The sequence below is a fragment of the Macaca mulatta genome, chromosome 12 (genome assembly GCF_049350105.2).
Source record: "Macaca mulatta isolate MMU2019108-1 chromosome 12, T2T-MMU8v2.0, whole genome shotgun sequence".
Lineage (NCBI taxonomy): Eukaryota > Metazoa > Chordata > Mammalia > Primates > Cercopithecidae > Macaca > Macaca mulatta.
In genome coordinates, this window is record NC_133417.1 from 138,757,392 (window position 1) to 138,769,853 (window position 12,462).

The window sequence follows — 12,462 nt, forward strand, 5'->3', positions numbered from 1 at the left end:
TGGGATTACAGGCACATGCTACCATGCCCAGATTTTTTTTTTTTTTTTTTTTGGTAGGGACGGGGTTTCTCCATGTTGGTCAGCCTGGTCTCGACCTCCTGACCTCAGGTGATCCACCAACTTCGACCTCCCAGAGTGCTGGGATTACAGGTGCTGAGCCACCGAGCCCAGCCAAAAGTTCCTCTCTTAGGCAAGCTGGACATGAAGTAGCCGGCGACCAAAAGAAGCTAAGGGCTACAACTTTAAAAAATGGTTTATTTCTCCTTTAACAAAATCATACAGCTTTCTCAATCCCCAAATTAAAAAAACAGAAGACAGGAAGAAAGGGAAGAAGGCAAAGGCCACACGCATAGGCTGGCCTGGTCACACGCACCTGCTGGACTTAAAGGCACATCGACCCACAGGCGCCTTTGGACTTGCAGAGACATTCTGCGAGGCTGCTGGCCTCTCAAAGGCAAAGCTTTGCAGCGATTTCATTAGTTTCATTACGTTGAGATGAGATGAAGGGGGATGCTACGGAAATATGTCAGAGCCACAGAAACAACAGCTTCAGAAGGGCTGGGCGCCCAGCTCCAGTCACGACACTTGCAGCTCTGGTGTCATCAGAAGCCTCTATCTCCCTCTATAGACGCCGTCTACACGCAGTGTCAGTCTCCTGGGCGGGGTTAGAAGCCTCTATCTCCCTCTACAAAGACGCCGTCTACACCCAGGGTGAGTCTCCTGAGCGGGGTTAGAAGCCTCTATCTCCCTCTATAAAGACGCCGTCTACACGCAGTGTCAGTCTCCTGAGCGGGGTTAGAAGCCTCTATCTCCCTCTACAAAGACGCCGTCTACACCCAGGGTGAGTCTCCTGAGCGGGGTTAGAAGCCTCTATCTCCCTCTATAAAGACGCCGTCTACACGCAGTGTCAGTCTCCTGAGCGGGGTTAGAAGCCTCTATCTCCCTCTATAAAGACGCCGTCTACACCCAGGGTGAGTCTCCTGAGCGGGGTCAGTGTTTGGGAGTGGGAGGCAGCTTGCTCGTCAGAGTCCAGTCCTTACGGCACAGCGCTTCACAGAAACGCGCAGACATCTAGGGCAGACGCTCAGACACGTGTGTGAAGCGGCTCCTGTCTGGTAGTGGTTTGGACCGTTGGGAGGAGGATGCGGGGCAGAGCGGGCCGCTGGCTCAGCGTCAGCTTGTTGGAAAAGGGTCACAGGTAGGGGAACGCCTGACTCCAGCGGTGTCCTTCCTGCCCTCACACGTCAGTGCTGCTTCCCATCAGTGACGGGGCTGACAAGAAACCATGAGGCCCAGGCGACAAGCAGGCTCAGAACGTGTGACACCGTCTTCGGGATGCTGCTTTCCGCTAAGTTGCTGTCTGGGAAAGTCAACCATCTGTGTCCCAAACCAACTCAGTGACACAGGTGCTATTATTTCTCACAAATGCCAATTAAATCCTTTAAGATGAATAGAAACCTGGGTTGGATTAAGTGGAAAAACGCTTCCTTAGTTCACGTTTTTTCTCAGGTGTTTTCATTGCGTCTACTCAGGAACCCAGTCAGGCTGGCCAGGACACCTGGAACCTGGGCTATGCCAGGCCCGTCTGCCACAGCCCTGCCTGCCCCACTTCCACAAAGGAAGAGAGGATGAGGCGCTGTGGACGGCAGCGGCCGCAGTTCTCGGGATCCAAGGACATTCTCCTCACAGAGCACCCAGGGGAGGCTGGGCCTGTGGGCTGCTGCGCAGCGGCCGTCCTTGCTTAGCAGAGCGGCTCACGCTCGGAGGCCGCCCTGTCTGGTTCCTCCTCGTGGAAAGAGCTCACACTTCTCAGCATTGCAGTTTTAACTCAGACCAAAGGGCAGACATGGAGCATGTGGGGCCAGAACGAGTGGGGTAAATGAAGTCCCGAAAGCAGACCCCACTTCTGCTGAGCACCAGCGCGGTGGCGCAGTGGCCTGAGACACTGTGAGAACCCGGTCAGGGCGAGCGGGAGTCATCTGAACGTGGAGGAAAGCGGCCAGGCTGACCGCGCGCACCTCCCACCGCAGTGACAGCATGCCGCTGCCTCCGTGCCTGCGCTTCCTGCACACGTTGTGTACTTTCTGGTTAAAAGAAAAAAAAGCCAGCTGGGGCCAGGTGCTGTGAGAGCCCAGCACCTACTGGCAGCTGGATGGGTGGCGTCCAGGGCTGTGCCAACCCCCGAGGCTGCCATGTGTTGCAGAGCTAAGTGACTACGTGCACTGGCCAGGCCGCAGAGGAGCCGTCCCTGTGCTCAAAGGAAGCAGAGGATTTGGGATTGGAGGCGCCAGGCTGCCAGTCCCCATGCCCAGGAAGCCCACGTTTGTGGCATCAGCCGGAGAGTTCATCAGGAGCGGAGCCGTGCGCGGCGGGGTTATCTGAAACTCCCCACGTGGATGGAGAGAGAAGTTTCTGGGGCTCGGGTCCGGGCAGGCGTCTCTGCACTGGAGAGGATGCAGCTGCTCTGTTCATGGAGGGCTTCTCGGCTGTGGAGACACAGAGACTGTCACTGACTCATGGATGCGGTGGGTGCCAGGGTGAGGGGTTCACAGAGACTCCAAAATACACTCCAATTTTATAGGCCACAGGGATATGCATTTGCAATTGGACAGACAGATCTCAGCCACCTGCCAGAGGGCCTCGTTCTGCCCTGCCACCAGCCCTGTGCCAGGCCGGCAGCTGCCGTTCCCTGTTTGCCTTTGCGGCACGGCATGGTTCAGGCTCTGGGGCTTTCTGAATCTGCTCAGTGAAAATGCCTCACAGCTGAGAAACCTTCCTTTCCTTTTTAAATGGAAGAGTAACATGCGGAGTGCACACACACACGGCACACACACACGGGAAACATACTGCTGCATGACTCATCACAATCACACATACCTGTGTGACATGACGCAGAGGCTGCCTCTGCCCCTTCAGGCTTGTTCTGAGAGAAAGGCCACTCGGCATCCCACTCAAGAGACTGGCTTTTGCTGTGACCCCCTGGCCCATGGCACCGTGTGGCAGGTGCTCTGCGACCGGGTGCTTTGGCCCAGCCTGATGTGTGTGTCCTGCCCACGCTGCACAGTCCCTGGCAGGAAGCCTCCACAGCCTACCCGCCATCCCACTGCTCAGCAGCCATTCCTTCAACACGTCCAGAATCTGGCCTTGGTGAATGAAGCTGCCGTGTATTTTTGGGGACATCCTGGTGGGCACATGTCCATGTTTTTGAGTAAAAGGCTGGGTACCGGGAAATGCACAGGAGATGCAGCACGAGGTACTGTCCTGAGTTCCAAAGCATCTGTGCCAATTCCACACCCACACACAGGGGATGAGAGCCCCAGTGACTCTGAGTCCTTGAACACATGGGTCTTTCCCGCTTTAGCGTTGCCGATGGACGTGTGGCACTGTCTCGGGGTAGCTTGAATTTACATCTGTTTTATCATGAGTGAATGGCTGAGCATGTTTTTATATGTTGGCAAGCGAGCTGCAGTTCCTTTTCTATGAACTGTTCATATCCTCACCTCTATTTGTATTGGATTGGTTGTCTTTTTCTTATTTGCAGATAATGTTTACAGCCATACCCTCTGACCTAGCAATTCCACTTGCAGGAATCTGTCCTACAGATATATCCACATCTTACTGCAAAATGGGGAATATACAAGGTTATTCACTGTGATGGTGACAGATTGGCGACAACCTGGAAGTGTGTGAGGTGGGCATATGTCACCTAAACCGTGGTCTAGCCATGCGTCAGGACAGCACGCTCCCACCATGAGACGGGGCAGCTGGGTACACACTGGTACATGAAAACAGCAAGGCTACCAAGAAAGTTCCGGTCAAAAGAGAAGGGAAGCTCCTCTACCCCTATACACAGGTCTCTGAAAGGACATGCAGGTGACCGTCACGCTGGCCCGTCTGGGAGAGGCTGTGTACCTGGGGATGGGGGTGCAGAGATTTCTCAGTGAACCTCTTTGATGGCTTTTGAAAGCATGTGACTCTATTAACTCCAAAAAATAGATAAATGAAAAACAATATGGTAAGTGGTTCCATCACGGTGTTCAGAAGACACCAGTGGTCTACTGTTGTGCAAACAGCACGCATGAGGCTTAACATGAGGTTTTCAGTGACAGCAACACGAATCTTTAAAATGCGCTATCTCCAACGCCACAGATGAAAATGGAGATACCAGGGCCTGGGAAACTGTTGGATGTCTCCAAACAGCAGCCCTGGTGACAACTAAGGCTTTGACAGAGAGGATGCGTGGAGAAGTCTGACGAAGTCAGTGGCATCACATTTAAATGTGGAAAACAGGGCCAGGCGCGGTGGCTCAGGCCTGTAATCCCAGTACTTTGGGAGGCCAAGGCAGGTGGATCACAAGGTCAAGAGATTGAGACCATCCTGGTCAACATGGTGAAACCCCGTCTCTACTAAAAATACAAAAATTAGCTGGGCGTGGTGGTGCACGCCTGTAGTACCAGCTACTTGGGAGGCTGAGTCAGGAGGATCACTTGAACCTGGGAGGCGGAGGTTGAAGTGGGTCAAGATTGCGCCACTGCACTCTAGCCTGGTGACAAAGTGGGACTCTGTCTCAAAAAAAAAAAAAAAATGTGGAAAACAATATTTTAGTGTCTATGTATTAGACACCTATAGAATTTTATGTGTGTGTGCGTGTCTGGCCTTTAAATAGGAAAACCCGAGAAGCCAGCGCTGCAGACCCGCTCCCATATCCCCAGGTCTCTGAGGGCACCAGGACCTGAGGGCTGCAGAGCTGCTAATGGGGGTGAGGCTGGGCACAGGTCCTTTGCCATCCTGGGGCTCCCGGGGCCCTTAGGGAGTCAGGAAAGGCCACGGGACAGTGCTGCCCGGAAAGCAGCCAGACCCCGGAGAGCAGAGAGGAAGAGGAAGGCCCCCAGGTCCAGGGGCTATGCTGCTTGCGGAGCTCACGCAGTCCCTACCCGCCGTCATCTTCACTCAGGGAGTCTCCTCCCTCGGCTTCCTGATTCTACTTCTACCTCCTAGAATCCACTCACCACAAAGCAGCCAGCGATCATGTCAACACGTCCCCCTTCATACCCTCCAGCAGCCTCTAATCACGCTCGAACCCTCACCTCTGCCACGGTCACAAGGTCACGCCCGCCTGCCCTGCCACCTCCACCTGGGACCTCTCTTCCCCAGACACCCCCAGCGGCAGAGGGCATGCAGTCCCTGGCGTATGGGCAGCCAAGATACTGAGGGGTGGGAGGAGAGGGGGATTAGGGTGAGCGGGGCCAGATCAAGCTCCTGCAGTCATTTGGGCAGGAAAAGAAAAGATGAAATCCACCAGGGCAGAAACAGAACAGAATGAAAGGCAGATTTAGGAGAGACCCAGAGTCCCTGAGTCGGGGCGTGGGGGAAGATGAGGGTGCCTGGGGGCCTCTAGTGCAGCCTGCTTGGAGCTGATGCCATGGGCAGGTCCCAGGACTTGTGGTGGTGGTGAGCTGAGCAGCGGGAACTGAGCCTCACACCCCAGTTCCGGGTGTGCAGAGTGCAAGTTCCTGGGGGCTGTGTGTGGCCTGGAGGTCTGAAGAGAGCTGGCTGGGCACAGAACCTGTGGCTTGGCCTGACTGCAAGCAGCACCTGCTTCCTCCAGTGGCAGTGAGCGCAGAGCCAGGCAAGGGCAGGCAGCGCCAGAGCCGGGAGGAGGGAGAGAGGGAAGGAGTCCTGAGCAGAGGTAGAAGACGGCCTGTGGCAGTGGAGTCCTGGTGGCCAGGGGTGAGGCAGTGTCCTGGAGGAAGCGGGAGTAGCAGCGCTGAAGCCACGGCAGTGTACCCTGGAGAAGTGGCCGGGCCCTCGGGAACCTTGGAGAGAGCGGGAGGAGGACAGGGAGCCCGCAGCAGGGCCGAGGTGGCAGCAGGCCGAGGTGGCGGCAGGCCGGGGTGGTTCTGGAGACCGGAGGGCGTGGGAACCTGAAGGGAAAGCCAAGACCCAGGCAGAGGGCGAGGCTGCGTGTGGGGAGGAGGGAGGGTGACCGTGTGACCGCGGATCGCAGGCTCCTCATCGCGCCTCTGCAGTCCACGCGGACTTCACCTGTTCCACAGAAAGCTCCAGGAGGCGGCACTCCAGGAGAGGAAAGAACTCAAGGGGCGGAGAAGGACCTGCCACACTGGCGTGCTTTGTGTGCACCCTGAATGAACAAGAGTTTCCGGTCCCTATCAGTTTCCAAGCAGGAGTGAGTCAGAGAGGGCTCTGTCAGCTGCACGTCTGTGCAGACCCCAGCAATTACCTTTGCCTCCTCCCCAGGGCCCGTTGTTTCTGCTTTTCTTTTCCAATGTCATCTCTGATTGTACTGAAATCATCGTTGTCGTCAACCAGGAGATTCTACATTTCAAAAGAAGTAATGAGCAGTGTTTTCTGACATCTTTTTAGCCTATATTTAAAAGAGGCATGTTTAAAAAACTACCTATATTGACAAAAGGACAGATTCAAATTTACATAAACTAGGTGAATAACTGATTTTAAAAAAATCCTCTTGCTCGATGAAAACAAACTCGAGGGTGGCAAGAAGAGCTCCACAAGGGAAATTAATTTCCAGCCATCTGACCTTTCCCTTCAGCTCCAGAAGCTTCCACTGGGAGTGGCCACACAGGGGCACTTTAAAGGGCTACCAGGCAAGAACATGAAGCACAGAGATCATCTACATTGGCACACGGATCTCTCACTGCTGTGCCAGAAGCACTGCTGTTTGCTGTATAGACACTGTCAGTCTGTTCTCGCCTCTGTATTTCTATAGTCAGCCCCAGCTTCTGAGAGGCATGAACTTGGCTTTACTTCCTTGGCACCTCCTGCAAGCCTTCACCGCAGGGTTTCACAAACACAGGCTGCTCCATGGGTTCTCGTGACTGGGCAAGCCTCCTCCCTTTCCCAGGACTTGCAGGTCATTTTCCACACGCATGTTATTTCCATAAATGCTGCCCACAGGGAGGATGCCTCGGGGCGCACCCAGGAAGGGAAGTGCGTGCCAGGAAAGACACAGTGCAGGGCCTGCGGGATTTGTGCTTGGGGTTGCCCAGGTTGCTGGCTGCATTCTCAGGTGTGGAGGCGGGGAGCTGGCTCTGGCTACACATCACAGTTAAACTCTTCAATGACTGAGATATGAACCAAGCTCTGCAGGAGGGTCTGGCTACTTCTCAGTGCCCCACCTCTGCTAGGAACATGTTGTGTCAAATATTCTAATCTCTATTCTAGTACACTGATAAGCAAATATTATAATTTCTGTTCCAGCAAATTGCACATGACACAAGTTTTAAAAATTGTGGGGGGGCTGAGGCTGGGGAATGGGAGACTGAGGCAGGAGAATCGCTTGAACTTGGGAGGCGGAGGTTGCAGTGAGTCAAGATCACGCCACTGCACTCCAGCCTGGGCGACAGAGTGAGACTCTATCTCAAAAACAAACAAACAAACAGACAGACAGCAACAAAAAAACCCTGTCAATTTCTTTCCACTTCATTCTATTCCTGTAATGCTTCAGTGAACATATCCACGTGTCTCCACACACCTATGGGTGAGTTATTCTAGGGAATATAGCTAGGAGTGGGACTCCTTGGTTGTATCGATGGGCATCTGTATACGAAAATAACACCAAACTGCTCTCCAGAGTAGCTTGTGCTCCCATGGGAGTTTTTTTGTTTTTGACACAGGGTCTGACTCTGCCACCCTGGCTGGAGTGCAGTGGCGTGATCTCAGCTCACTACAACCTCCATCTCCTGGGGTCAAGTGATCCTCCTGCCTTAGCCACTCAAGAAGTTGGGTTTTGCCACGTTGCCCGGGCTGGTCTCAAACTCCTGAGTGCAAGTGATCTGCCTGCCTTGGCTTCCAAGAGTGCTGGGATTACAGGCGTGAGCCACTGCGCCCGGCCATGTGTGTGGGAGTGCCCATGGTCTCATTAGCAAGGGCAGCTCCCTGCTGGATTCTGCAGCTCCCTGCTCACTTGGCAAGCTGGTTCTCTTTTCATGTGTTTCCTGGCCATTCTGTTCTCTTCTGTGAACCGCCAGGTGATAACCTTGGCCCACTTCTCTAGTGGGTTATTTTTTGATAACAGATTTGCAGAAGATCTGCTGTCTATGCTGGAGAATAACCCTCTGCTGTCTTACTGCATATGTCTCTCCCCGATTTGTGACTTCCCTTTTCACTGTTTTTTATGGTTTCCTTTGATGAACAAAAGTTCTCACTTCTAATGTAATGAAATTTATTGATTCTCTTATGGTTTACACTTTTTGTTTAAGAAATCCTTCTTGCCAGGAGTGGTGGCTCACGCCTGTAATCCCAGCTCTTTGGGAGGCTGAGGCAGGTGAACTGCCTGAACTCAGGAGTTCAAGACCAGCTTGGGCAACACCGCATAACCCTGTCTCTACCAAAAATACAAAAAATTAGCTGGGCGTAATGGCACGTGCCTGTGGTCCCAGCTATTTGGGAGGCTGAGGTGGGAGGATCGCTTGAGCCCGTAAGGCAGACGTTACGGTGAGTGGAAATCACGCTACTGCACTCCAACCTGGGTGACAGAGTGACACCCCATCTCAAAACATAAAAAAATAGAAGACAAGATCGAAAATGAGTACTTTTCACATTTAAGTCCTCAACTGGATTGCCTGTTGACTATGGTGTGAGCAGAGGTAAGTACAGGTTTTATGGGGCCGGACGCTGATTCAAGTCAAGCATCCGTAATCCAGAAATCTGAAACTCAATGGTGCATTTCAGATTTCAGAGTTTGGGATTAGGGAGGCTCAACTGTTAAGTATAATGCAAATATTCCAAAACCTGAAAAAAACCTGAGATTGGAAACAGCTCTGGTCCCAAGCATCTTGAATCATAGATACTCAACTTGTATAAAATTTATTTTATGGTTATGAAAATTCATGAATATGATTTTCCTACATAGATAACTAATTTTCCCAGCACCATTCACTGAATAACCCATTTTAAAATGTTACCTCAAGTATCTGTCATGTTTCCTTACATCTGTGATTCTGTTTCTGGGCTTTCCACCCTGTCCATGAGCCTGCGTATCTACCCGTGCCTGCATGCTACACTGTCGTCACAGCTGTGACAGTCCACACTTGGTAAGGCAAGGACCCTGTCCTTTTCTTCTCGCAGTGAGCCGAGATCATGCCACTGCACTCCAGCCTGGGCAACAGAGTGAGATGCTGTCTCAAAAAAATAAAATCTTAGCTCTTTGGTCCTTTGCTCTCATGTATGAATTTATGCTATTAGTTTTATTTGATCTAATCTATGTGGATTTTCGTTGGAATTTCACTGAATTTACAGACTTGGGAAGAACTGATACCTTTACTATTGTGAGCTTTCCCTTCCAAGAACATGACGTGGCTTAACAGAAGCTTCCTTTAACACTGCTAAGTAAGGTTTTGTATAGGTTTTATACTCATCTTGGAACCTTTTGAACTCCTCTATCAGATCTAATCATTTATCTGTGTAGTCTCTTGAGTTTCCTTTTTTTTTTTTTTTCTTTTTTTTTTGGAGACAGGATCTCTGTTGCCTGGACTGCAGTGCAGTGGCACGATCTCGGCTCACTGCAACATCCACCTCCCTAGCTCAAGTGTTCCTCCTAGCTCAGCCTCCTGAGTAACTGGGACTACAGGTGTATGCTAACACGCCCTGCTAATTTTTGTATTTTTTTGTAGAGACCAGGTTTCACCATGTTGTCCAGGCTGGTCTTGAACTCCTGGGCTCAAGTGATCCACCTACCTCGGCCTCCCAAAGTGTTGGGATTACAGGCATGAGCCACCGCACCCGACCTTGAATCTCCTTTGTAAGAACAGTTTTATATTTTCCTTTTCACATTTCTTTTACTGCTCTTTCAATTTTTATTTACTTCTCTTTTGGTGGGGAGGGAGGTAACTCATTGCCTGTGTTGGTTAGTACAGTGTGAAACAGAAGGGGCGGCTAGGGGATCCTTACTTTGGGCCCCACTTTCATGAAAATGGAAGCTTCTGAAGCTGTCACAGTGCTGCTGCTAGAGGTTTTGGGTAGATATGTGCATCAGGTTAAGGTGTTTCTTTCTATTCCTAGTTTGCTCTAAGTTATTTTTTAAAGTCATGAATGAACATCGGGTTTTTAATAATAAATTTTATTTTATGCTTTTTCTGCATCTCTTGAGTCTGGCAGGATTATTTCTTACATAATCTATTCTTCATGCTGCCCTCCTCACATTCCTTGGATGACCTACTCTGACATCATGTCACACAGTAGCATTTATTTATTTATTTATTTATTTATTTATTTATTTATTTATTTATTTATTTTGAGATGCAGTCTCACTCTGTCGCCCAGGCTGGAGTGCAGTGGTGCCATCTCAGCTCATTGCAAGCTCCGCCTCCCGGGTTCACACAATTCTCCTGCCTCAGGCTCCCGAGTAGCTGGGACTACAGGCGCCCGCCACCACGCCCAGCTAATTTTTTGTATTTTTAGTACAGACGGGGTTTCACCGTGTTAGCCAGGATGGTCTCGATCTCCTGACCTTGTGATCTGCCTGCTTTGGCCTCCCAAAGTGCTGGGATTACAGGCATGAGCCACCGCGCCTGGCCACACACAGTAGTTTTTTTTTTTTTTTTTTTTTTGAGACGGAGTCTCGCTCTGTTGCCCAGGCTGGAGTGCAGTGGCCGGATCTCAGCTCACTGCAAGCTCCGCCTCCCGGGTTTACGCCATTCTCCTGCCTCAGCCTCCCGAGTAGCTGGGACTACAGGCGCCCGCCACCTCGCCCAGCTATTTTTTTGTATTTTTTAGTAGAGACGGGGTTTCACCATGTTAGCCAGGATGGTCTCGATCTCCTGACCTTGCGATCCGCCCATCTCGGCCTCCCAAAGTGCTGGGATTACAGGCTTGAGCCACCGTGCCCGGCCAGTTTTTTTAAAAACATACTTGCAGGGCTGAACTTGGTAGTATTTTACTTAGAATTTTACATTTATGGTCAGAAGTGAAACTGATCTGTATCGTATTTTACTGTCCTTGGCAGTTTGGATGCTGAGGCTCCAGTGGCCTTGGAAAGTCAGCTGTCCAGTTTTCCCTCTTTTTTATGCATTCTCTGAAACAACTTGTATAAAATGGGATTATCTGTGTCTTAAAGATTCAATAAAACATCTCTATAAAATCATGTGACCCTCGTGTCTTGTCAAAGTGGTAAATTTGCTGTTAAACAACTTACCTTAACACCAATAGTATCTCCGTCTTTCAAGTAATATGGTGCCCCTTGCAAATAATCTTGTTTTTTTTTCTTTTTCCTCTTGGTTATTTGTTGGTTCTATGGGAAAATCAAACATCTTAAATAAGCAAAAAACAACCTCAAGTTCTCACTAAATTCTCCATCACCGTGAAAAATTGCATAACCTCATTGCTAGGCCAGTAAGCCCCAATTTCTCTGAGTCAGCCCCACAACTTTACCCAGCTAGATATCGGAAGCCACTCGAACTTTTCGGGAAAGTATTTGGCAATTTCAATCTTCTCCACGGGAAGACAATAGAAATCAGCAACTCTCTGCCTCAGGGAGCCGGCAGTCCCGCCCTGGGCCGCATTCCACACCAGGTCCAGGGCAGGGGCGTAGGTCCTCTCACCAGGGATGCGCACCTGTGTCCTCAGCAGCACGTCCTGGGGGCTGCACCAGAAAACTGTCAAGTGCCAGATCCAAACAAACAAACAAACAAAACCACGTGGTAACTTGAGGCATAGTGGGCAAAGCTTCCCCTCCAGCTTTTCTGGTTTTTATAAGGAGAGATTTTTCCCTAAATGCTGGATGCTAGTGGCAAACTCTTATTTCACAGTTCAATTTCCTTCAGCCTTGATGAAGAGCGGAAGTGAAGATCCCACTCTTGGTCCACAGCAGAGCCCCCCAGACAGGGTAGGAAACCTTCCTCAGTGCAAGAGAAAAGGAAAGAGGTGGCAGCCTGAGCAGGGACGATGTGGCGGAGGGGGACAGGGTGAGAGGGGCCTGGCCTGATAGCCCAGCAGCCAGCAGGAGGAGAGCAGGCTCGAAGTAGGCAGTTATGCCCTTGACTTTGGGGGCTGTAAATATGAGGTGCTGAGGTAGCCAGAGAGAAGAACCTGAGGGTTGGAATTGGGAAGAGAGACATGGGGTGGGTGACAGACAAGACTGCAGCTGTGGGAGATGGGAAACCTTAGGAGGAGGAGCAGAAAGAACAACACTCAGCAAGGCAGGAGGAACAGAGGCGTGCAGAGGTCAGCACAGGCCATGGAGGAAAAGCTATAGATAAGAACTGGAAGGCAGCAAGGGGAAATGAAGACTGGTTCTTCGGATGCTGAGACAATGAATGGTTTCTCGATACTTCTGTTAAGTGTTTTTACCATCAAAAGAGGTGACAAAATGAGAGAAATGAAATGACTGTAAGAAAGAGAGCTCATGGGAAGATGTGGGCCCATGGAATCAGGGGAGCGCAGAGTGCAAGAGCAGAGGCTGCACAGCCCCATGTCCCCATGGGG

The 12,462-nt window shown here is 51.0% G+C and overlaps 1 protein-coding gene across 11 annotated transcripts in view; it reads right to left on the reverse strand.

Moving 5' to 3' along the window:
• Positions 1-235: 235 nt before the first annotated feature.
• Positions 236-12,462, reverse strand: part of USP40 (ubiquitin specific peptidase 40) — a 93,775-nt gene continuing 81,548 nt past the window's right edge. For 6 of the 11 annotated variants that reach the window (XR_013402241.1, XR_001438817.3, XM_015111377.3 and 3 more), the window contains exons 29-32: positions 11,410-11,620; positions 11,174-11,269; positions 6,242-6,336; positions 236-2,486 (exon numbers count right to left, since the gene is read on the reverse strand). Coding sequence is in view for 6 of the 11 variants with exons in the window: in XM_015111377.3 (XP_014966863.2) it covers positions 2,375-2,486; positions 6,242-6,336; positions 11,174-11,269; positions 11,410-11,620 (514 nt within the window). In the remaining 5 variants the exon portion in view is untranslated. Of the gene's footprint in view, positions 2,487-6,241; positions 6,337-11,173; positions 11,270-11,409; positions 11,634-12,462 lie in introns of all 11 variants that reach the window. The other 5 variants (XR_013402239.1, XR_001438816.3, XR_013402240.1 and 2 more) reach the window with 2 other exon arrangements.